The sequence below is a fragment of the Macaca thibetana genome, chromosome X (assembly GCF_024542745.1).
Source record: "Macaca thibetana thibetana isolate TM-01 chromosome X, ASM2454274v1, whole genome shotgun sequence".
In the NCBI taxonomy this organism is placed as follows: domain Eukaryota; kingdom Metazoa; phylum Chordata; class Mammalia; order Primates; family Cercopithecidae; genus Macaca; species Macaca thibetana.
Window position 1 is genome coordinate 147,834,218 of NC_065598.1, and position 25,272 is coordinate 147,859,489.

The following is a 25,272-nucleotide window of genomic DNA, read 5'->3' on the forward strand; positions in this document are numbered from 1 at the left end:
CTGCTCGGGCTGTGGGAACCCAGGACCGCTCCCACGCTGCCAGTGGGAGGAAACATGGGTTCGGCCACGCACCGGAGGTCACAGATGAGCCATGCTTGGTCGTGGCGTTGATGGGCACAGCCCAAGTCCCAGCAGAGCCACTGCCGGCTGTGCACCCCAGAGCCTTTCTCGCTGACGGTGGTGGCTCAGACAGGCATGCGGGATGCCACGGGCAGCAGTGTCTGCAACAGCCAAACAGTGGGAAGGACCCGAATGTCCATCCATAGGGTCACAGACAAACACTCTGGGCTGTGATTCAGCTTGGGTGAGCTGGAAGCTTGGGGGAAACCTTGGCCAGCAAGTTGCCAAACAGGAGGCCAGGCAAGGAAAGAGAAGGGGATGAGGGAATGACACCCAGAGGTGTGACCCCGTGGGAACCTGTTTGCCACCTGTCTGGTGGAGATGCTGTTCACATGGCCCCAGACTCCTGTGATGGGTCAGGTGCATGGTCGTCAGATCCACAGGCACAGAATCTCTGCTTTGAGCCAGGCTGCTCTGCCCTGGTGCAGCGTCTAGCCCCGGCAGCAGAGGACTGGTGAAAAACCTATGGAAGGCTGACTCAGGCCTGACAGACGGAGGTCTCCAGGGAGGTACCGCACCCATGCTGCCCTCAGGGCCAAGAGAGGCCATCAGGCTGGTGAGGGCACTGGGGGCAGGGGACAAATTGAGTAGTCCACTCCCCGCAGACTACCTTTCCAGACACACATTCGGGCAGAGACCCAGACTTGGGACTTGAGGCTGCAAAACGGACAAGGCCCGGGCATACTTGGGTGCTGGGTCACCCTCCCCGGTGCTGGCTCCTGGCACCAGGGCCGCAAAGTGCTTTGGCTGGAGGGCTGTGGGTCCCTGGAGCGGGATGGGCAGCGGGGAGATGGCAGACCCTCCGTGGGTGGTGTGCGTGAGCCGCGTGAGCGCCTGGGGCATCTCCTCACGGAATGGCACCCGCACCAGGTGCCCCTGGCGTCGCCTGGCTTCGCCAGCCAGAGGACCAGTCCTGGACGGGCAGGGGGAGGACAAGAGCCGGTGAACAGGCCCCAGAACCCAGATCCCTGACCCTGGCCAGAACGCAGGGCTGCCTGGCCCACCTCAGATAACTCCCTGGCCCTCTGGTGGGCACGCCGGGGTGCAGCCTCCTGGCCCCGCTGGCGCCTCTGGGGCACGCGCGGGAGGGGCAGAGGCCTGAACCAGGAACAGCTGTTGTGAGAGCCAAAGGCGCGGGGACCTGCGGCCCACCGACCTTTGGACACCCCGGTGGGGGTGGGGGGTGGGCTGGCGCCTGTGTTCCCGGGACCCGTGGCGCAAGGGGAGTGGGGGCGGGGCTAGGGGACAGGAGCAGGTGACGTCACCTGGGGTCCCGGGGCGCTCGAGACGGCGGCGAGAGCCAGGCCACGTGACCCGCCCGCGCCAACCGCCCTGCGCTCTCCCGGGCCGGCGACGCGGAAGGGTCCGCGCTGCACCGCCGCCGCGCCCCCTCCCGGTCACCGCACTGCAGAGAGCGGCTGCGAGCAGGCGCCGGCGCACTGGCCCACGTGCCGAGCGAGCGAGGAAGAGGCACAGTCAGAGCGAACGCCCGCGCGGGGAGCCAGGGGCGCCAGACCCCGCCGCCGAGGCAGCGGCGCGCAGCCCCCCGACGCGCCCTGTGGGGACCCCGACCAGGAGGGACCCTGCCCCGGGAAAAGGTATCAGACCCACCAGGGGAGGGGGACGCTGGGTCCCGGGAGAGACTCCACCGCCCCTCACCTGTCCGCCCTAACAGAACTGAAGCAGCCTGCCGGGAAGGGGTCTGGGGTCCGGGGTTCGGGGGCGGCGCGGGGATGAGGCCAAGACCTGCAGGGACCCGCCCCCCCCCGGGGTGGGCGGGGCCTGGCTGCAGAGGCGCGGCCAGGGGAGGAGGGTGGCTGGGGATGGGGGTGGGGGTGGACGTGGACGTGGGCGTCGGGAGGGGTGGGCATTAACCTCGCTCTCGGCCGCTCGCATTCACAGGCTGTGGAGACCCGGGCTGTTCTCCCTGAGTCCTAGGCTCCCACCTCAATTCATTCCCCCACACCCCCGCCGCCCCGTGCCTCCCTGGTCCGTGCTGGGAACCCTATCCTGCCCCTCGTATCAGCCCGGCACTGGCCAGAATTGCGGGCATGGCGGTGAAGATGCTGCAGGACTGGTGCAGGTGGATGGGGGTCAACGCTCGCAGTGGTCTGCTCATCCTGGGCATCCCGGAGGACTGTGATGATACCGAATTCCAAGAGTCCCTCGAGGCTGCCCTGTGGCCTATGGGACACTTTACGGTGCTAGGCAAAGTGTTTCGAGAGGAGCCACCGCGGCCCTGGTCGAGCTCAACTGGGAAGTCAACTATGCTTTGGTCCCCAGGGAAGTCCCCGGCACGGGAGGCCCGTGGAACGTGGTCTTTGTGCCCTGTTGCTCAGGCGAGAAGTTTCTCGGTCTCGGTCGTGTGTTCCACTTCCCAGAGCAACAGGGGCAGATGGTGGAGAGCCTGGCCGGCGCCCGGGGCGTGGGGCTGCGCAGGGTGTGCTGGCTCCGATCCATCGGTCAGGTGGTCCAGCCCTGGGTGGAGACCGTGAGGTACCAGAGCCTGGGCGTGTTTTCCGGGAGGGACCAGCCAGCCCCAGGGGAGGAGTGCTTTGAGGTCTAGCTAGACCACACCACCGATATGCTGCATGTGTGGCAGGGGTTCTCGGAAAGGGAGAGGAGGAGGAGGCTGCTGGAAGGCTTGCGTGGGACCGCCCTGCAGCTCGTGCACGCTCTCCTGGCGGAGAACCCCGCCAGGACGGCGCAGGACTGTCTGGCGGCCCTGGTCCAGGTGTTTGGAGACAGTGAGTCCCAGGTGACCATCCTGGTGAAGTGTCTGACCGCTCAGCAGCAGTCAGGCGAGCGTCTCTCGGCTTTCGTGTTGCGGCTGGAAGTCCTGCTGCAGAAGGCCATGGAGAAGGAGGCCCTGGCCAGAGCATCTGCCAACCGCGTGCACCTGAGGCAGATGCTCACCAGGGCCCACCTTACTGAGCCTCTGGATGAAGCATTGAGGAACCTGAGAATGGCCGGTAGGTCTCCAAGTTTCCTGGAGATGCTGGGGCTCGTTCGGGAGTCTGAGGCATGGGAGGCCAGTCTAGCCAGGAGCGTGAGAGCCCAGGCACAGGAAGCAGCCGGTGCCTGGGCTGATGCCCAGGCTATTGCCAGAGCCCACACTAAAGTAGAGGCGGTCCCAGGAGGTCCTGGCTGGGGGCCAGAGGGCCTCGTCCAGGCAGGGGGCCAGGAGGCTGAGGAGCTCCTCCCTGAGGGGCTCAAGCTGGTCCTGGAGGAATGTGATAACTAGGTTGGGGCAGGGAAGGCAGCCCAGCGTGAGTCCTCCCTGGGCAAATAGGCTCCGAGGACTCCTGGGCCTCCTCCTCTCAGGCAGCCTCGAGGGACTCTTGGAATTCGGCATCATCACAGTCCTCCGGGATGCCCAGGATGAGCAGACCACTGCGAGCGTTGACCCCCATCCACCTGCACCAGTCCTGCAGCATCTTCACCGCCATGCCCGCAATTCTGGCCAGTGCCGGGCTGATACGAGGGGCAGGATAGGGTTCCCAGCACGGACCAGGGAGGCACGGGGCGGCGGGGGGGTGTGGGGGAATGAATTGAGGTGGGAGCCTAGGACTCAGGGAGAACAGCCCGGGTCTCCACAGCCTGTGAATGCGAGCGGCCGAGAGCGAGGTTAATGCCCACCCCTCCCGACGCCCACGTCCACGTCCACCCCCACCCCCATCCCCAGCCACCCTCCTCCCCTGGCCGCGCCTCTGCAGCCAGGCCCCGCCCACCCCGGGGGGGGGGGCGGGTCCCTGCAGGTCTTGGCCTCATCCCCGCGCCGCCCCCGAACCCCGGACCCCAGACCCCTTCCCGGCAGGCTGCTTCAGTTCTGTTAGGGCGGACAGGTGAGGGGCGGTGGAGTCTCTCCCGGGACCCAGCGTCCCCCTCCCCTGGTGGGTCTGATACCTTTTCCCGGGGCAGGGTCCCTCCTGGTCGGGGTCCCCACAGGGCGCGTCGGGGGGCTGCGCGCCGCTGCCTCGGCGGCGGGGTCTGGCGCCCCTGGCTCCCCGCGCGGGCGTTCGCTCTGACTGTGCCTCTTCCTCGCTCGCTCGGCACGTGGGCCAGTGCGCCGGCGCCTGCTCGCAGCCGCTCTCTGCAGTGCGGTGACCGGGAGGGGGCGCGGCGGCGGTGCAGCGCGGACCCTTCCGCGTCGCCGGCCCGGGAGAGCGCAGGGCGGTTGGCGCGGGCGGGTCACGTGGCCTGGCTCTCGCCGCCGTCTCGAGCGCCCCGGGACCCCAGGTGACGTCACCTGCTCCTGTCCCCTAGCCCCGCCCCCACTCCCCTTGCGCCACGGGTCCCGGGAACACAGGCGCCAGCCCACCCCCCACCCCCACCGGGGTGTCCAAAGGTCGGTGGGCCGCAGGTCCCCGCGCCTTTGGCTCTCACAACAGCTGTTCCTGGTTCAGGCCTCTGCCCCTCCCGCGCGTGCCCCAGAGGCGCCAGCGGGGCCAGGAGGCTGCACCCCGGCGTGCCCACCAGAGGGCCAGGGAGTTATCTGAGGTGGGCCAGGCAGCCCTGCGTTCTGGCCAGGGTCAGGGATCTGGGTTCTGGGGCCTGTTCACCGGCTCTTGTCCTCCCCCTGCCCGTCCAGGACTGGTCCTCTGGCTGGCGAAGCCAGGCGACGCCAGGGGCACCTGGTGCGGGTGCCATTCCGTGAGGAGATGCCCCAGGCGCTCACGCGGCTCACGCACACCACCCACGGAGGGTCTGCCATCTCCCCGCTGCCCATCCCGCTCCAGGGACCCACAGCCCTCCAGCCAAAGCACTTTGCGGCCCTGGTGCCAGGAGCCAGCACCGGGGAGGGTGACCCAGCACCCAAGTATGCCCGGGCCTTGTCCGTTTTGCAGCCTCAAGTCCCAAGTCTGGGTCTCTGCCCGAATGTGTGTCTGGAAAGGTAGTCTGCGGGGAGTGGACTACTCAATTTGTCCCCTGCCCCCAGTGCCCTCACCAGCCTGATGGCCTCTCTTGGCCCTGAGGGCAGCATGGGTGCGGTACCTCCCTGGAGACCTCCGTCTGTCAGGCCTGAGTCAGCCTTCCATAGGTTTTTCACCAGTCCTCTGCTGCCGGGGGCTAGACGCTGCACCAGGGCAGAGCAGCCTGGCTCAAAGCAGAGATTCTGTGCCTGTGGATCTGACGACCATGCACCTGACCCATCACAGGAGTCTGGGGCCATGTGAACAGCATCTCCACCAGACAGGTGGCAAACAGGTTCCCACGGGGTCACACCTCTGGGTGTCATTCCCTCATCCCCTTCTCTTTCCTTGCCTGGCCTCCTGTTTGGCAACTTGCTGGCCAAGGTTTCCCCCAAGCTTCCAGCTCACCCAAGCTGAATCACAGCCCAGAGTGTTTGTCTGTGACCCTATGGATGGACATTCGGGTCCTTCCCACTGTTTGGCTGTTGCAGACACTGCTGCCCGTGGCATCCCGCATGCCTGTCTGAGCCACCACCGTCAGCGAGAAAGGCTCTGGGGTGCACAGCCGGCAGTGGCTCTGCTGGGACTTGGGCTGTGCCCATCAACGCCACGACCAAGCATGGCTCATCTGTGACCTCCGGTGCGTGGCCGAACCCATGTTTCCTCCCACTGGCAGCGTGGGAGCGGTCCTGGGTTCCCACAGCCCGAGCAGCCTTTGGTCTTGTCCAGCCTCGCTCACTTGCCCATCCCACAGGGAGAGACACCACCTCATCGCTGTGTGCCTTGCGTTTCCCCGATCGGTGACGAGGTCTCTCACTGGCCGTTCCCGGTTCCTCTTCTGTGAATCTCCTTTGCTCCTTTCCTCCTCATCTTACAGGTGACAGGCGTCATCAGCCCGTTTCCAGGAGAAAGTTCCCAGCGTCAAGATCGAAGCCTTTCTCCTTTTGTGATATAAGCCATGGCCAGTCTATCACGTTGCCCAGAAGCAGGTCGCATTGGAGTGGGCCTCACAATTAGACTTTGGCTCGCCCGTATGGTTGTGAAACGTTTCAGAATCAAGATGGAGTCACTTGTTGTTCAAGCAAACAAAAATCCAAAAACCTGACAAATAGAGCTGTGGAGGGCCATGGAGGCAGGGTTCCCATGCACGAATGCCTGATAACAAAAGCCATCACAGAAGACTGCAAAACCCACAAATTGGCACAAAGGCTGTTGCAACCTGACACAAATAATGCTTCTGCGAGGACACCTGCCCAGCAACTTCCTGTCCAAGTCCCTGACCAATGCTACCCTTGTTATTCATCCTTGTAGCCAAAGATCATTATCTCAAAACAATTATGTAATCCTCTTCACTTTTCCTGAAAAACCTTTGTCTTCCTTTTCCCTGCCTGAATATGCACATAGTTCACTAGGGCGCACGCGTCCCCACTGCAACGCCTATTTCTGAATAGATACCATTTTCTTATAGGGAGGCTCCCTCTCTGTGTGGTACTTAGGTTGGCATGGTCTTGCTCCCCAGGCTTTTCTACCTCCCAGGTAGTAAACGTGAGGTCAGCGAAGAAACGCATGTCTTCTGCCACAAACCAGCCTCCCCGGTTGGCCTCGTGTGTCCAGTCCTCCCAGGCCCCCGCCGCCGGTCCCCCCGCCCCAACGCTTCTCCCCCTTGAGGGCCAAGACTGCTTGTTCTCATTCAGGCAAACTGCTGCTCTTTACCTCTGCTGTGAGAGTGTCTGTCTATTGAACCTTCAGTGTTAGACTTGTCACGGCTTACACCAGACATTGTCCTCTCTCTTGTTTTCAGCTGTGACTTTTCTGGAGTCCTTCTTCAGAGAGAGCACTGAACCCCCCGGCGAGCCCCCGCCCTGGGAACATCTGTGGGTCTGGTGTCTCCAGCTGGCCCAGTTGGCCCACAGGCCGGCTCTCAACTAATTTCCTCTATTTTCGGCCTTGTCTCTTCCCACTCTCCTTCCTTCTGCACCTGCTGACTCCAAGTCCAGGACGCTCCAGGACGCCCATTGCCCCCCGCTAACCCCGGCCAAGGCTGGGCTGTGACACCTCAACTATCTTTTGTCAGTCCTCTGTCCCCATTGTCTCCACCTCTCAACACAGTTGACTCTCCTTCCTTCTCAAAACCATTTCCTTTCTCAACTTCTTCCCCTCCCCCACTCCACTTTTGGGCTGACCTCCTCCCTCTCTACCTGCCTCTCTGCCTTTGGACCTTCCTCCTCCTCCTCCTACTTTGCTGGGTCTAAGCGTGGTGGGGGTGGGCTTCTAGCCTCAACCTCCGATGAATGCTCTGTCTCTGGACGTGACCTGTCTTCCAAGCTCCACACGTACTCATCCATCTGCCCACGTGGATGCCCCGAGGACATTTCAGAGCTCAGATGTTCAAACCGGAGGGCTTCGTCCCCTTCACCTCCACTGTCCCCAGGCTTCCCCCTCTGTGCAAAGGGCTCTGCCTTCTACCTGGTGACTCAAACAAAGCAGCCAGGATTCACTCCCCTCTCCTTTGTTCCTCACTCCCAAATCTAACCCATTATTGGATTTTGTTGACTGTGGTCCAAGACTGCTACCCTTCTCATCTCCGTGGTCCTTGGTCCTCCCTGTCTCCTGTTCTTCCTGCCTCCACTCTGCGTCCTCCCTGCTCCACCAACACCCCCTCAGCAGCCAGGGTGATCTTTTTGCAACACCACCAGACCCTGCTCCTCCCTGTGGCACCCCATCTCCTTAGAGTAATCTCAAAGCCCCCATCCTGGTCAAGAGCACCCCCACGCTGCTCCTGGGGATCTGGCTTCCTCTGATGCTCTCCTTCCCTCCCCAAAATCCACCCCGTGTCGCCATGCCCCCAGCTCCTCTCACCACACTCCTGCCAATCTGGCCTGTTCAGCTGACCCCGCAGCACAGGGCTTGTTCCCACCTTCGGCCTTTGCCATCCCTCCTTCCTCTGTGTGAGCCATCGGCCCCAAGAACCTTCTGTGGCAGCAGCTTCCTCCTGCTCTTCCTCTTCCTCCTCACCCTCCTCCTCCTCTCCCTCCCCCTCCTCCTCCTCCATGTCTCAGCTGAACTGTCCCCTCCTCCCATAGGCCCCCTCTGCTGGGACACACAAATCACATGCCCTCCATTTATATTCTCATATTCTTATTGGCAGCATCAGTATGTGTCGGCACGTGAGAAATGCTGGTCTGAGTCTTTGCTTTTGGGCATCAGGGGCTCCCTCCCCAGATGGCAAGCTAGAGCCCCAGAAGGTGAGGTGGACTTGCCGGTGTGTCTAGCCCATTTGTACTGCTGTAGCAAGATACCTGAGACTGGGTAACTTACAAAGAACAGAAATGTATTGCTCCCAATTCTGGCGGCTGGGAAGCTCAAAGTCAAGGCACTGGAGACTGGGAAACTTACAAAGAATAGAAATTTCTTGTTCCCAATTCCAGAGGCTGGGAAGCCCATGATCAAGGCACCAGTAGGTTCAGCGTCTGGTGGGGGCTCAGGCGGACTCCCTGGTAAAAGTAAAGGAATTGTACAGGTGGCCCCTGCTTGGTTTGGCTCCCAGAGTCTTCCATCTTTTTTGCTTGGTCCCCCTGATTGCCAGCAGCAGGCACTGCACAGAGCCAGCATGCCCAGCAGATGTTGGACACCTGAAGGGATAAACACGCACTGCACTCACAAGCACTGCACTGTGAGGTGGCACTTGATTGGAGATGCTGCAATCAAGATTCATAGAAGGCTCTGGGTTGCTTGGTGGCCAGACGCCTCCATAGAGCACCTGCTGTAGTACTGGCTCTTGAGAACCAAGTCCCAAGGACAGCCAGCCTTGCTGAGTGCCTCCAACACAGACCTGGATGCAGAGGAGGTCTCCTTGTGTGTTTCTCCCCACCTGGCTGCCTCCCAGCTGGCTGACCTCGGACATGTCCCTCAGAACCTCCACAGGTTGAGTGGGAGCATTGTCTGCTCCCGAACCAGAAAGGGCTTCTTTGCTGTGCACCACAATGTCCGAGAGCCCAGACTCTGCACAACCAGCGGAAGCCCTCCTGTGTCCTCCAGGGACAGCCTGGGGCTCCTCTCTACTGTCCTATCTCAGGCAGGGCCAAAGCTTCCCAATCTGTGGCTTTGGGCCAGCTCCCCACCGGCCGCGGCGGGCTCTGACTGCTCAGAAGCGTCCTTTCCCCAATGCCCTCTTTGATTCTGCTCCCAACGGCTCTCTGCCCTGCCCAGAGCCCACAACAGGCCCTTGGGCGGCCAGGCTAGCACCTGCCTCCTGCCATATGACCCTGCTGTTCCCTGACTGGCTGCCCCCACCTGGGGCAGGAGGAGCAGTACTTCCTCAGCTTTTGTCTGGCTGTGCCCCACCCCACACACACCGAAGCACATACACACACACACACACACACACACGCATGCACACACACGCACGCACGCGCACGCACACACAACCTGCCCTGCCCCTAGCCTGCCCTCTGCAGCCTCACAGGTGCAGGTGGCTCCTTCCCAGCTAGCAGGGTTTTCTGAGGGACAGCCCGATGTGGCACGCCATGCTTCCCAGACTCAGGGTCCTGCTGGGCTGAATAAGTGTGAGCTTGTTCTCCGTTGGTCCTTGACACAGCTGTCTGCCTGTGGCACAGTCTTCAACTCGTTGAAGTCCCTCTGGAGGAGCGTGGGTTGGGGAGAAGAAGGTGTTGGTTGCTTTGGGGATGTCAGGCTGCCGCACTGTGTTGTACTGGGCAGCGTCCCTCTTGGGGGCTGCATTGTCCAATAGAAACATTATGCGAGACGTTTATGTGTTTTCAAAATCTTCTAGTAGCCTTATTTAGAAGAATTTTGCCTTATTTAAAAGAAACTAGTGAAATTAATTTTAACGATGTGTTCTATTTAGCTCAACATATCCAAAATGTTACCATTTCAATGACTGACTAGTATAATAAGTTACCGATTCGATAGCTTACCTTCTTTTTTTGCAATAACTCATCGCTCATGGTTTCTTTCTCCTCTCCCAGCACTGCCTTTCCAGTGTTCGCCATTCCATAAAAGGATGATCCAGAAGAAGAGGGAAGGCTGATGGACTGACAGTCTGTTCAGCGGTGAGCTGGGGTTTGTTTTTCCTCCTGAAGGACTCCGTCAACTCTTTTGGGAATGCACTGTCCTCCCCTGCCCTGGAGTGTCTGCTGAGCTATTATAGTTTCTCCCCAGGAGCTTAAGCCTCAAGTCTCTCACTTCTGTCAATTGCCCATCTCAGAGGAAGGTGGGCACAATAGAATGTCTGACTGAAATTTTCTCCTTTCCACCTGCCATTTGATCATTCATCACACCTTTGAGACCTGCTCTGTGCTTGAGAATTTTCTACTATGCTAAGTGTGAGACCCAGCCCAGGCCATCAGGGAGCTTAGGGTCTTTTCAGGCAGGGGGTGTGGGACAAGCCATGAGCATAAAATGATGAAATGACAATAAACTGCAAAATTAACTGCCCATATCAGAAGTTTAAACAGGAAGTGATATCAGGGACAAAAGAAGGAGAAATGCATGCTGCATTTGGACACTTGGAAGTGAGAGGCAGCGGCTTTCCAGGCTAGAGGAGAGCAAAGGCTTAGGGACAGAAATGAGCACAGCCTTTTCAGGGACTAGTGAGAGACAGGCTAGGGTCAAAGGTGTGTTGGGGCAAAGGTCCAGGTTTCATGCACACAGTGAACCTAGGTGTCATCTACACCCTTTGAAAAAAAATGTTTGTATTTTGGTAAAATACACATAACATAAAGTGTACCGTCTTAACTCTTTTTAAGTGTACAGTCCAATAGCATCAGCACATTCACAGTGTTGTGCAGCCATCATCACCATCCATCCATAGAACTTGTTCATCTCCCCAAACTGCAACACTGTCCTCATTCAATACCAACTCCCCAACTTCTTCCCCAGACCCTGGCACCCACAAGTCTACTCTCTGTCTCTATGGATTTGACCACTCTAGAGACCTCCTGTGAGTGGAATCCTATGCTATTTGTCCTTTTGTGTCTGGCTTCTTTCACTGAGTACAATGTCCTCAAAGTTGGTGTCCACATCCTTGGCTATCAATATCACTGGACAATAGTGTAGGCATTGGGAAGTGGGGAAAATTTGCAGGTGAAGGTTGCTCTGTCATAGTGGTAATTTAGGGTAAGACTATAGGGTGTGTGGAGGAGGGAAGATCCAAAGTGACCCTATGTTTCGTTTTTACTTGGAAGGCTAGCATAATAATGGTCCCCATGTGACTGAAGTGAGAAACCATTAGCTGGCCTTAGAAAGCCCATTATTATTGGAATAATCCATTATTTAGCACATTGGAAAGGTTTCAAAGACTGAATTAGCTGAACCATGCCAATATGTAAAAGCAAAAAGACAAAAAGCCCCCACTTTTTTCTGGCCAGTTAGCGCAGGTGGTTACTCCTGGATTCCTGGAGGGTTTTCCGTTGTCCAGTAATGGGCTGCAGCCTGCTCAGGCCTGTACAGAGACCCCAAGGAAACAGTTGGTTTTCTCTGTGGTGCCAGCTACTTGTTTTCAGCAGATATCAGGAAAACAGGCTGGAGAGAGTTTCATCTTTTACTGTTGTTTTAGTCACAATAAAGAAAGCATTTAGTTCCAGAGATTTTAGGTAAGTTTTCAAAATAAGAAATTCAGGCAAATTTTCAAAGTAGCAAACTTAAAAAAATTATATTGTATATAAGATCTACAAGCCTAATAATGTCACTGTAAGGAGGTCTTTTCAAAACCAGGCAAGTGGATTTAGAACAGAAAATAAATGAGTAGGTTTCAGGTTTCCTTCATCTTCATTGCTTGTGTTTGGAGGAATGAACTGGTGCAAGGACTTAAGAGGCCCTGACGTCTGAATAAGACAGATTACTAGTTTACATCATTGATGCTCATTTGTTAAGCATGGCTTACACACCTAAAACACAGAAATTGAGAGAGATGTAGTGTAAAGGAATCAGTTCTTTCACAGATATTAGAACAAATGGAGTTAAGTTGCATTTTATGGACTAGAGAGGATACACCTCCTTAGTTTTTAATATCCCTATGTATAAAATTGTGTTTTCAATTGCATTTGTAATACAACAAGAAAATTCAGCTGTGTAATGTAAACATGTTGGCCAGTATTAACCTCACAGCACTAGCCTTAGTCTTTTCTTCTTGGGGACTGGTTTGTTCACTTTTACTTATTGGCCTTTGGGGACACAGGGACTGAGAGCTCCTCTGTTTGCTTGTGGGGAACGGGGCTTGCTGAACCCGGGACTACTTGTCTGCTCCTGTAGAAATGACTGGAACTCCGGAGTGCAGCTCTGAAAAAGTGAGCTCCTCTAGAAGCTCCCAAGGCTCTAGCACCTGTGGTGTGTTCTCAGGTACCAACCACACAGGTGGCAATTCCAGATACCAAGTATGATCAGATCATCTCTTGTCTAGGAGATGTCTGACTTCCATGAATTTGCCTATACTCCTAGGGCCAGCCTGTTCTGGGCCTTGACTCCCTTTTTATAGGCAGCAATCTTGGTTGTCTGTCTGGAGCACAAGCCTGCCACTCATTCCATCCTTTGTGATGTGGTTCAGGCCATCTGCTAGCTCAGAGCCCCTGTCCCCTGCCTCTGAATCCCACTGCTTACTCAGGACTCTTCTCTTCTGTGAGGGTGTCTGTGGTCAATCCAGTCTACTTTGTTCTTTCACTTGAATACTTGTCCTGAAAATGGACTCTTAAGTCCTTGATATCATTTGGCATGTCATTGCTTGTTGTCCTTTTCCTTCTTTCCTTCCTTCCTTTCTTTCTTTCTTTCTTTCTTTCTTTCTTTCTTTCTTTCTTTCTTTCTTTCTTTCTTTCTTTCTTTCTTTCTTTCTTTCTTTCTTTCTTTCTTTCTTTCTTTCTTTCTTTCTTTTTTTTTGAGGTGGAGTTTCACTTGCCTGGGCTGGAGTGTAATGGCGCAATCTCAGCTCACTGCAACCTCTGCCTCCTGAGTTCAAGCAATGACTCCCTGCCTCAGCTTCCCAAGTAGCTGGGATTACAGGCACCCATCATCACGCCTGGCTAATCTTTGTATTTTTAATAGAGACAGGGTTTCACCATGTTGGCCAGGCTGGTCTTGAACTCTTGACTTCAGGTGATCCACCCGTCTCAGCCTCCCAAAGTGCTGGAATTACAGGCGTGAGGCACTGCGCCTGCCCTGTCCTTTTTAATTATTAAAAAATATGTTTCAACAACACTAACAACTCATAGAAGAAAAACAAATTGTTCATAACCCGATTACTTAACATGGGTGATTTCAACTTTGTGTATTTCCTTCTAGTTTTTGTCCATTTGGATATCTATTTTTGTCATCATAGTCTCTTTTTTTTCATGTATACGTATAATTTTGAGTTTCTAGATGTTTTAAATCCCTGAGAAGACAGTGGGGGCATTTTTAGGACTGGATGGTAATTGCCTTTGAACTTGCAGGGTTTTAAAGATGAGTGCAAACACATTGGAGACATAAAAGAGCATAATATATTCAGGGAACAGTGAAAAGGACAGTTTTCCTAGAGCATAGGGTCTACAGGATCAAGAGTGGGAGGCAATGAGGCCAGACAAGTAGACTGAGAAAGGTCTAGAATGCCACTTGAAGGAATTTGACTTCATCCTAGGTGTGCCTACAGAGATTGTTCGACAGAAACCTGCCGTGCCTAGGTTTGCATTTCAGAAGGGTCACCCTGGTAGTAATGTAGACAATGGAATGGTAGAATGTGAGACTGGAGGTTGCAGGAAGACCAGTCACAAGGCAGTGGCAGTAATCCAATAGAAAGCTAGATGAAACCCAGGGCAGTTGGGATAGTTCCCCTTGGAGCAGTGGAAGTGAAGGGTACTGAATCCCTTCTGCAAGGACTGCTGGTGCCATGGACCAAAGATATGAAGCATCCTATCCAAGTCTCACCCTCCTTAAGGGAAAACCTCTTCTATCAAGCCACTCTCATTCACCCAGAATCACCATCTCTCCACCCCACTTCTCTCCCTTCATTCTTGCTCCACCATATGGCCTATATCATAAAATTAGCCAGTTGACTTTGTACTCAGGGCTTTCCTGCTCAAATTGTTTTTATCGTTCACCGGACAAACATGTCTCAGGCAGGTGGAGAGCTGGGGTTGGAGAGGAATGGGGTTGGAGTACTCAGAATACACTTAGGGCTAGGGTTGGAGTATTCAGCATACACCTAGGACTGGGGCTGAAGCACTCATTGTACACCTAGGGCTGTGGCTGGAGTATACTCAGTGTACACCTAGGGCTGGGGTGGGAGCACTCAGTGTACACCCCAGGACTGTGGCTGGAGCACTCAGTGTACACCTAGGGCTGTGATTGGAACACTCATCGTGCACCTAGGGCTGCAGTTGGAGCACTCAGTATATACCTAAGGCTGGGGTTGGAGCATTCGGTATAGACCCAGGGCTGGGGTTGGAGCATTGAGTGTACACCCAGGACTGGGGTTATAGCACTAATTGTGCACCTAGGGCCGCGGTTGGAGCACTCAGTGTACACCCAAGGCTGGGATTGGTGCACTGAATGTAAACCTAGGGCTGGGGCTGGAGTACTCAGTGTACACCCAGGGCTTGGGTTAGAGCACTCATTGTGCACCTAGGGCTGTGGTTGGAACATTCAGTGTACACCTAAGGTTGTAGTTGGAGTACTCATTGTACACCTAGGTTTGGGTTTGGAGCACTCATGTATACAACTGGGGCTGGGGTGGAGTACTCATGTGCACCTAAGACTGTGGTTGGAGCACTCAGTGTACAACTAGGGATGGGGTTAGAGCACTCAGTATACATCCAGGGGCAAATCAAGCTAGGGTTTTTTTTGTTTTGTTTTGTTTTGGTTTTGTTTTTGTTTTTGCCTCTGAAAGAATTTACCATGTCCCTATGCTAGCACACAGGGGATCACTGGAATCTGCCTTAACTCTTTTCTTCCTAATGAAATGACTTTCTCCTCAGGAGCAGAGATGTGTCTACTCCTTTGTATGGCTCCCACAGAGTGAAGCACTCAGCCTGGCACACACTAGGTGCTCAGTTGGCATTGAACTGGTGCAGAGGGGCCCTTGAATACTTTTGGACCACCTCCTGTCTATCTTCACCTCTTCCTACAGCGCTGCCAACTCCAGCCCTCCCTGAAGAGGCTCAGAGTAAGTAGGAATGGTTTGGGTCTGTAAGGAGTCTGTGATATTTATAGCTGTACCCTTAGACTTCTGTCAGGAGAGGGTTGTACCTGGGCCCTGCTCAAAAGGCTATAGGGAGGAATGGGATGCTTGTGAGGTACAGGCCCCTGATCTTCCTGGTTAAGGACAGCATTCCTTCCCACAGACCCTCCGAGCTGGGGCTATAGAGCCAGGGGTCAGATTTCCATTTCCTTGGCAGCCAAAATCAGATTATTTATGTTTCTCTTTCTGGTCGAAAGCCCAGTGCCAAATGGAATTGTTGATAAACTTACTTAAGTTGCTGTGGAGGATTTGGTCTCCCAGTCCTCTGATCTTCTAGGCCAGGGGTGCTCCTATAAGGATCCATCCGAGATGACCCAAGATTCTGTTTCTTTCCAAGAGGGTAAATCCAGTTGTTCCTTGCAGCTGACATTTTCCCAGACCCTGCTGCCATGCTCATCCCTATCCCTTCTTCCAGCCTTTCTTGGAAATCACATTCAGCCCTGTGGAGATAGTCTTGGAACATTCTGGGCTCTCCTAGAATAACCTTTACCCTTGCATACCAAGTGACTGGAGTGGAACTCCAGGAAACCACTGTGTCCCAGCACAAAGAGCTAAATCTCCATTTCCCCCACCCCAAACCAGAGATCCCAATTTCCAAACCAGAGATGATACCCCAGTTAGAGTCAGCAGAAGAACCGTGAATGCTGGAAAGATAAGTGCTGTGAGGCTTCTGTCCAGGTGAGTGACTGAAGGCCCGGTAAATCAACACCTTTCTAGTCAGTGAAGGAGTGCATGGGCTTTTTCAAGTTCTGCTGGTGAGAGTGGTATTCTATTTACATTGTATTGCTCATACCTGACCCATTCATAAAAGAGTGAAAATTGTCCATTTGGGGACCCTAGATAGAATTAGAGTTTGAAATTCCAGTTCTTACAAGAAAAAAATGAACATTTTAAGGATTGTAAATGTTGCATGGGCTTTTTGTTGGCCTTTGGTACTTATCCACATTCACCATTTATCATGACGAGATGCTCTCCATTGCATTCTCCTTCAGAGGACGTTGACGTTTACATTCCAGTTCAAGTATAGCATGTTTAATGGTGGCACTCCAAAGAAAGGAGTGAGAAGAGGGTGACAAAGAAAACTATTTGTGTATCTAGTGTTTTTTAAGACATTCATTCACTGATTTAACAAACGGATTTTTTTTTACCCAATAAGATTCGCTTTATTACAAAGATAATATATGCTCATTTCAGAAATTAAAAAAAAAATTACAGAGACACAAAGAAAACACAAAAGTCCTGAAATCCCACCACCCAGGGACAATCACTATCAATGTTTGAATGAGCATTCTTCCAAGACTGGCTCCGCACCATCATGTGTGGAGATGTGGAAACACTATTGTGTGTGCTGTGGTCCTCTGCCTGTTATTTTGTCCTCAATCACGTGTCATGGACATCTTTTCCATGTCACTTAATAATATATAGGTATAGACAAATATCCATTTTCTTTAGTGATTGTGTAGTATTCTGCTGCATCAACATATCATAATCTATTTAACCTGTCCACTATTGATAGCTATTTAGATTGTTTCCAGATTTTCATTATTCTAAATAACCCTGCAATGAACGACCTTATACTACATATTTGTAAACTTGGAAATAATGTCTCTTGTTGATGGGATTTGTTTTAATCATAAAGTATCTAGTGTTCATTTTAGAAAAGAAGAAAGAAGCAAATAAAATCACCTGTTAGAGAAGAGTAACTGATATTTTGATGTATTCCCTTCCAGTACTTCTTTATGCACATATATAAGTATATATGTATGTATAGTTATATATATAACTATAAAGAAAAGATCATGCCATGTACTTGTATATAATTTTGTATATTAATTTTTATTTAATTTCATATCATAACTGTTTTCACATGTCATTAAAAATTCTTCAAAATCATGATCTACAGTGACTGTGGACTCATCTAGATGTATAATTTATTTAATCATTTTCTATTGTCAGACTTTTTAATTTCCCCCTTTCACAGTGACTATCCACACTGCTATGAACATCTTTCTACTTACATCTCTCTGCACAACTCTGTTTTATCGTTCTAGAATAAATCCCAGAATAGGAATTTTCAAGGTGCTTGATCCAATATCACAAATTGCTCACCAAAAAGTTTTTTCCAGTTCATACTTTTACAGCAGAGCATTAGAATATATATCTCACCATACCTTACCAGCATGTACTGTGTTTTTAATCTCTGCCAATTAGAAAGGGGGAAAACTGATTTTTTATTTCTAAAAAGTTGAAAAAAAAAAACCCTTTTTCCAAGTGTTTATTGTCTATTTATTTATTTATTTTTTTCCTTCCTAGACTCCCTTTTTAATGACATGAGACCTACAGGATCATTGGCCCTTAACTTGGACATCTAGACTCACCAACTCCCTATAGTTTCCTCTCTAAAGCATACCCTTCTATTTGCACTTGGAAGCTATCTTAGCTGAGGCAACTAGAACAAATTACCGTAGACTAAGTGGCTTAAAGAAAAAAAAAAAAAAGATTTATTTCTCATACTTCTGGAGGCTGGGAAGTCCAAGATAAGATGCCAGGAGATCCGGCGTCTGGTGAGGGCCCACTTTCTGGCTGTCTTCTTGCTAGGGCATTAATCACATTCATGAGGGCTCCACTTTCCTGCCCTGATAATCTCCCAGAGGCCACACCTCCTAATACTATCACATTGGGGGATAGCATTTTAACATATGAATTGGGAGGACACAAATATTCACTCCATAGCAGGAGCTTATCCTTACTTCCCCCTCAGACTCTTACCCCCCAAATTATTCTGCCTTCTCCTGTTTTTGTCACCTCTTCTTCTTGAAGTTATGCCTGCTTTGCCTCCCATCAGAATCAGGACTGTATGTTTGGTGCTCTTTCTTCTTCTGATTAATAGGACTATGTCTCCTTATTTTAAGGAATTCTCCAAATGTGTACTCAGCATCTGATCCACTCCCTGAAAGAGATCCCAAATGACCAGCCCTCAACTTTGTTCTCTTGTGCCTCTCCACCGAGTTGGATGAATGCAGGCTTTTTTTTTTTCTTTTTTTTAAAAAAAAGGGGAATGTGGGTGAATGATCAAGGCAGGTGTCCCTGCAGAGATCAGACACCAAGGGACGACTGTCTTCCCAAATCTGTGACTGACGTCGGGGTTTTTGAGTTCACAGGTAAAATGTGTCTCCTTTGTCTCTACTAGAGAGGAAAAAGAACTGGAATTGGAAGGACAGGGAGATTGAAGGGTAGCAAGAGAGGCTGGAGAAGAGAGTGAAGAGACCGCTTAGCCAATTTGAAATTGGTGAGATGTTCCTTGGGCTTGTCTGAGGCCCGGAGGTCGTAGGTGGATCTCCTCATGGAGTGAGGGCAAGGACAGGGGACCAGGCTCCTGAAGGAGTCCTGCTGTTCTGGGTTTTTCGGCACCAAATGTTACACATGTCCATGTGAAGAGACCACCAAACAGGCTTTGTGTGAACAATTAGGCTGTTTATTCATTTGGGTACAAGTGGGTTGAGTTCGAGAAAGGAGTCAGCAAAGGAAGATGGAAGAGGGGCAGTCTCATAGGACTTGGGTAGGCAGTGAAAAATTACAGTTAAAGGTGTTTATCTATTGTTAGCAGGGGAGGGGGTCACAAGGTGCTTGGTGGGGAGCTCCTGAGATTCATTGTCCAGGGGAGGAATGTCACAAGGTCGATTGATTAGTTAGGATGGGGCAGGAACAAATCACAATGGTGGACTGTCATCTATTAAGGCAGGAACTGGTTGTTTCACTTGTTTTGTTGTTCTTCAGTTGCTCCAGGCCATCAGGGTGTATACATGCAGGTCACAGGGGTTACGATGGCTTAGCTTGGGCTCAGAGGCCTGACAATATAGATGAGGCTTAAGGTATGCTTCATCCTTAGGTAAATTTCTCTCCAGGTATGAGCCTGTGAAATCAAGCAAATTATGTACTTCCAAAATACAATGGTAGGACTGGCATAGGATAAACATTCTCATCCCAAAAGGGAGAAATAGGAGAGAAGAAAGGAGTAATAGGCCACAAGCAAGTCCAAAACCCAACAGGAGAAACAACCATAAATCTTAAGGCTTGAAAATAATATTCTTTGATTCCATGTCCCACTTTCCAGACACACTGATGTAGGGGTGGGGTCTCCAAGGCCTTGAGCAGCCTTGTTCCCATGACTTTGCTGGGCGCAGAGCATGTTTCAGCTCTCATGTATTGAAGTTGCATGCCTATGGTTTTCCTCGGCCGGAGTTGCACTCTGGTGGCTCTACAGTTCTGAGATCTCAGGGGTGACCCCACTTCCACAACTCCACTAAGCTTTGCCTTAGTGGGGGCTCTCTATGGTGCTTCCATGCATTTGGCTGGCCCCTGCCTGAGCCCCAAGGCTGTTTGAGACATTCTATGGAATCTAGGTGGAGGATATCATGCCTCCACAGCTCTTACGCTGTGTGTGCCTGCGGAGTCATTTCCATGTCGACACTGTCAGGACTCACTCATTACTTGCCCCCTCTAGAGTGATGGCCTGAGTCATACATGGACATGCTTCAGCCACAGCAGGGGTGGCTTAGGTGAACCACACTGGAATTTGGGGAGCAGAGACCTGAGGCACCTCTGGACAGTGAGCCCTGAGGTTCCACAGGAGCCCAGGGCCCCTCGCTTTAAACCATTCTGCCCTCAATTGAGGCCCTGGTACTCTAGGCCTGTGATTGGAGGGGCAGCTTTGAAAATCTCCGAAATGCCTTTCCAGTCATTCTCCCATTGTCATGATGAATAGTACCTGGATTCCTTCCATCCATACTAATCTCCTTCTCAATGGTTGCTTGGCCACACCCTAGAGTATGTAGTGGAAAGTCAACACCTCATTGTAACACTATGTCTATGGCACTGCACACCGGGGACCTAAGAAGGAGTAGGCTAAAGCACACGACCTTAAGGACTATCCAGACCAGAGCTGTGTTCTTCAGACTTCTGTAGGACCTAGGGTTACATGGAGGTAACACAGTGCCACAGTTGTTTGACTCAAATTGTATATAGATGCTGCTGTTTACCAGCATCTCAGGAAGCAGAATTTCAGTGACAACCAGTGTAAAAAGGAAGGGCAAAGGGTAGATAAATAAGGTTTTTGTAAACCAAATTCCTGTGTGGGATGACAGCTAATGCTGTATTAGGGACGAAAGCTGTAGACCTAGCGAGAGGCATTGTGTGCCAGCATTAACACAGGTACAAAGAGAAAATGAACTTTTGAATGACCTGCATCTAATAATTGGTTGGAGTTATTGCTGAAGTGACAGAAGATGGTTACTTTCTTCTTTGTGTGCTTCTGTGGGGTTTGAACATGTTTTTAACAATCCTGCATTACTCTGGTAGTCAGGAAAATTTTATGAGATCGGGTGTAGGCTGAAGAGAGATTGGTCCAGGTAAGGACAGGGAAGGAGTCTTGTGGGAGGGATGTCAATGGGGAAGTAGAGGAGGAGCTTGGCTTAGGTTATCTTAACTTGACCCCATCTATGGACCTGACTTGTAGGGGTGTTCCTCTTCTTTCCTTTCTGGTGTTGAGGGTTGGTTGTTTGGTAACTGTGCAAGGGGCTTTTGGTTTCCCTGTCACCATTGCCATGTCAAACCCTCCCATTGGTCTATACCAGGCCCCATGGCCTCCTTTTCTGTACTCCTCGCCTGGACAATGAGTGGTCACACAGCCAGGGTCTGTTCTGTCAGCAAAACACACCCTAGGCCTACATTAGTCCTGGGGAGGGGACTTAGACATCACACAGGACCATCCTGACATCTTTCTGGGGTGGGAGGTGGGCCAACTTAGTTGCTGCAGTTTTAGAAGGTGTCGTTTCTTTAGTACCCTTAAAGAACCTTCCCAAGTGGACACGATTTCCCTCCTCATGTCCCCGTGTTCAATTCTGGTGTATCACATGCCAGGGACAGGGTGTTTCCTTCAAGCTTTTCTCCACATCCACCCCATTCAATGGTTGACTCTCTTCCTTCCCACACTTCACAATCACATAGTGTTTCTGCATCTTATCTACAATGCCTGGTAGGTCCCATGGATGTATTTATGTCTGTGGAGAAGTGAATCACCCACTTACAGCCTACAAATTTCTCTTATGTGTCTTGAAAAACTCACTCTTAGACACTACCTGGGATCTTTTTCATCCCACCTGCTTTTCCCAGGGTCCATATAGCTCTCCTGAGTTTCCTGTTTTCCCATCTCCAACCATTGCCTTCTTGTTCTGTGCCCCCCCTGGCATCTTGTCCTTTGTAGAGCACTACCTACATCAGAAGCTGGTCAACTCTTTAGGATGATACCTAGCACAGTGTCTGTCACATAGTAGGCACTCAGTAGAGTTTTGTGAAATAAATGGATAGGATGAAGGATAGCTTGCTTTCAGAGGTCTACAGGAGTGACAGAGCATGGGGGCTTCTGGGGACAGCTGTAGAAGAGTGTGGTTCCAAATCACAAAGAACTAAGGAGACTATATTCAAGATTTGGGACTTGTGTCCCATAGGCAGTATAGATTTTTGGAAGGCTTTGAAGCAGTTGTGTGTCAACAAGATTTGCTTTTCTGAAGGCTCAGTGGTCGGGTGGAAGATAGGATTGGCGTGGGAGAAGGTAAATTCTGGGAGGCTCCTTGGGGCAATTACAAGAATCTACACTGACTTGTCTGTGTTTCTTCCAGTTCACAAACATGGGATGCTGGTATGGTTTGGCTGTGTCCCCACCCAAATCTCATCTTAAATTGTAGCTTCCATTTAAGTGTTGTGTTCCATTTATGTGCTGTGGGAGGAATCTGGTTGGGAGATAATTGAATCATGGGGGCAGATTTCCCCATTGTGTTCTCGTGGTAGTGAATAAGTCTCATGAGATCTGATGGTTTTATGTGCATCTTTCATTCTCTCTTGCTTGCCACCATGTAAGATATGCCTTTCGCCTTCTGCTATGATTGTGAGGCCTCCCCACCTATGTGGAACTATGAGTCCATTAAATCTCTTCTTTATAAATTACCCAGTCTCAGGTATGTCTGTATCAACAGTGTGAAAATAGATGAAGACAGTAAATTGGTACCGGTAAAGTGGGGTGCTGCTGTAAAGATAACCAAAAATGTGAAAGTGACTTTGGAACTGGGTAACAGGCAGAGGCTGGAACAGTTTGGAGAGCTCAGAAGAAGACAGGGAAATGTGGGAAAGTTGGGAACTTCCTAGAGACTTGTTGAATGGTTTTGACCAAAATGCTGATAATGATATGGACAATGAAATACGGGCTGAGGTGGTCTCAGATGAAGATGAGGAACTTGTTGGGAACTGGAGTAAAGGTAACTCTTGCTATATCTTAGCAAAGAGACTGGTGGCATTTTGCCCTACCCAAGAGAGGTATAGAACTTTGGACTTGAGGTAGATGATTTAGGGTATCTGCTGAAAGAAATTTCTAAGCAGCAAAGCATTCAATGGGTGACTTGGGTGCTGTTAAAAGCATTCAGCTTTAAAAGGGAAACACAGCAAAGCATTCAATGGGTGACTTGGGTGCTGTTAAAAGCATTCAGCTTTAAAAGGGAAACACAGCATAGAAGTTTGGAAAATTTGCAGCCTGATGATGCAATAGGAAAGAAAAACACATTTTCTGAGGAGAAATTCAAGCTGGCTGCAGAAATTTGCATAAGTAACAAGAAGCCAAATGTTAACCCCCAAGACAAGGGGGAATATGCCTCCAGTGCATGTCAGAGGTCGTCATGGCAGCCCCTCACTTCACTAGAGACAGTGAGGATGACAGGATGTGGTTGGCAGTGCAAAGGAAAAAGTTACAGATGACTCTACTGTTTCTAGCTTGGCACTTGGGTTGGAAGGTGCCACAAACAGAGACAGGGAGTATGGGAGAAACCACACGGTGGGGGGATGAGTTGATTTTCATCCTGTTGGTGTTGAATTGTCCTGGGGCTACTCAGGGAGTCTTTGGAACCATGAAACTGGAGCCCTCTTCTATGATCTTCTGAGTATCAGTTTCTTGGCTATTCTATTTCTCTTTTTCCATGTTGCCACATGCCGCCTGCACCTGTCGTGATTCATGAAAGAGGGTCATCTCTCTCAAGATAGAACTACAGGCCAGGCACACTGGCTCATGCCTGTAATCCCAGCACTTTGGAAGGCCGAGGCAGGTGAATGATTTGAGGTCAGGGGTTAAGTGGCCCAGGGAGGCAAAGTACAATCTTGAAGAATCTCTCAGTAACTGGTTCCCTGGGCCACTTAACCTTTCTAAGTCTCTCTCTCTCTCTTTTGATTTGTAAAACAGGAACAATAATACTTACCTTATAGGTAAGTGACATGCAGGCAGGTACTTAAAGTGAAGCAGTATATGAAACCTTCTAAGATATGAGGAAGCAAGAAATGACACTCGTGGCTAACAGCTGTTCACTAGAATTGTGTCTGTATGTGTGTGTGCACATGGTTAAAACAGTAAATCATGTGTTATGCATATTTCACTACAATTAAAAAAAAAAAAAAGTCAAGGGAGTCAGTCACAAAGGTTCACATATTATAGGAAGCCATTTCTATGAAATGCCCAGAGAGGGAAATCCATAGAGACAGAAAGTGGATTCGTGGTTTCCAGGGGCTGGGTGGAGGAGTAAATGGGGCGTGACTGCTAATGGGAAGAGGAGTCTTTCTGAGGATGATGAAATTCTTTTTGGAACCGGGTAGAGATGGTGGTTGTACAACATTACAAATGTCCTTAATGACACCGAGCTGTACACTTTAGAGTGGTTAAAATAGTAAATTTAATGTTATGTCTATTTTACCACAGTGAAAGCAACCCCCACCCCTGCAGTGTGGTGCCGATGTGCATCTGCAGGCAGGTGGTGTTTTCGTTCCCCGTTGCTGCCGTAACAAATAATCACAAGCCCGCCTGCTTCAAGCAACACAGATCTATCGTCTTGTAGTTCTGGAGGTCAGAAGTCCAAAATGGGAAGTTCTAGGGTAAGAATCCTTTTCCTTGCCTTTCCTGTCATCTTGAGGCTGCCTGAATTCCTTGGCTCATGGCTCCTTCCGTCTTCAAAGCCAGCAATGTCCGGTTGAGTCCTTGTCTGGCGGCATCATTCTGACACTGACTCTTCTTCCTACCTCTCCCTCACTTAAGGACCCTTTTTCTTCAAGTGTAAGGACCTGGCCAATCCAGGATAATCTCCTCACCCATCTCACATCTGCCAGATCGCTATTGTCATGCAAGGTAACATATGTGTAGCTTCCAGGGGTTAGGCCACGAACATCTTTGGGGGCTGTTGCTGTGCCAGCACAGGCGGTAATGAGCTGAGTCTTGTACACCCTGCTCAAGGGCTGGGTCCTGCAGATGAGGTGAGGAGATACTTCTGGCATCCTTATGGCTCCCTGTTTGATTCTGGGGGCCCCTAGGCAAAGGCCAGGCTCTGCTAATCTGGGTCAAGAGCTCTTGTCTCTGCTCTCCCTGACTTCTGTGCTCACTGGCCCTGCAGGGGCAAGGAAAAGGATTCTTCCCCTAGAACTTCCCATTTTGGACTTCTGACCTCCAGAACTGTAAGGCAGGGCAGGGACATCAGAGACTTCAGAACCAGGAGGTGCCCACGAGGACACTAATCATGCAAAGACTTCCAGGCAGTCAGCTCTTCGTCCCCATCACATTCTTTCTAGCCGAGGGAAATCCTCCAGATGCAACAAGTGTGGCAAAGCCTCCTGCCGCCACTCGGGCTGGACTCCAAGGCAGAGGGCAACGCCCGAGAAGCACAGCCATGCACAAGCTGAGGCAGGACCAGTGTCATGGCTGAATGGTGCCCTCCATTCCCCTCCCCTAAAAAACAAACAAACCACACATGGCCTCATCCTCACCTTCCAATCTTGCAAATGTGACCTTATTTGGGAAAGGGGTCTTTGCAGAGATCATGAAGTTGAGCATTTTGAGAGGAGATGATCCTACATTACCCGCGTGGGCCTTAAATCCAATCACAAATGTCCTTATAGGAAACAAACAGAGGAGAAACGCAGACATGGAGACCC

The 25,272-nt window shown here is 51.3% G+C and overlaps 2 protein-coding genes and 1 long non-coding RNA gene across 6 annotated transcripts in view; 2 read left to right on the forward strand and 1 right to left on the reverse strand.

Annotated features, from left to right (window-relative positions):
* Positions 1 to 25,272, reverse strand: part of CETN2 (centrin 2) — a 628,428-nt gene that overhangs the window by 208,409 nt on the left and 394,747 nt on the right. The window lies entirely within an intron of this gene.
* Positions 1,940 to 25,272, forward strand: part of LOC126945446 (uncharacterized) — a 430,470-nt gene continuing 407,137 nt past the window's right edge. Inside the window, exon 1 of the long non-coding RNA XR_007722448.1 lies at positions 1,940 to 1,949. This is a non-coding gene — a long non-coding RNA (uncharacterized LOC126945446). The remainder of the gene's footprint in view (positions 1,950 to 25,272) is intronic.
* Positions 2,172 to 3,449, forward strand: PNMA6A (PNMA family member 6A). Its single transcript, XM_050775352.1, is given in 2 exon segments — positions 2,172 to 2,346; positions 2,349 to 3,449. Coding segments are annotated over 2 exon segments (1,191 nt in total). The 3' UTR covers positions 3,365 to 3,449.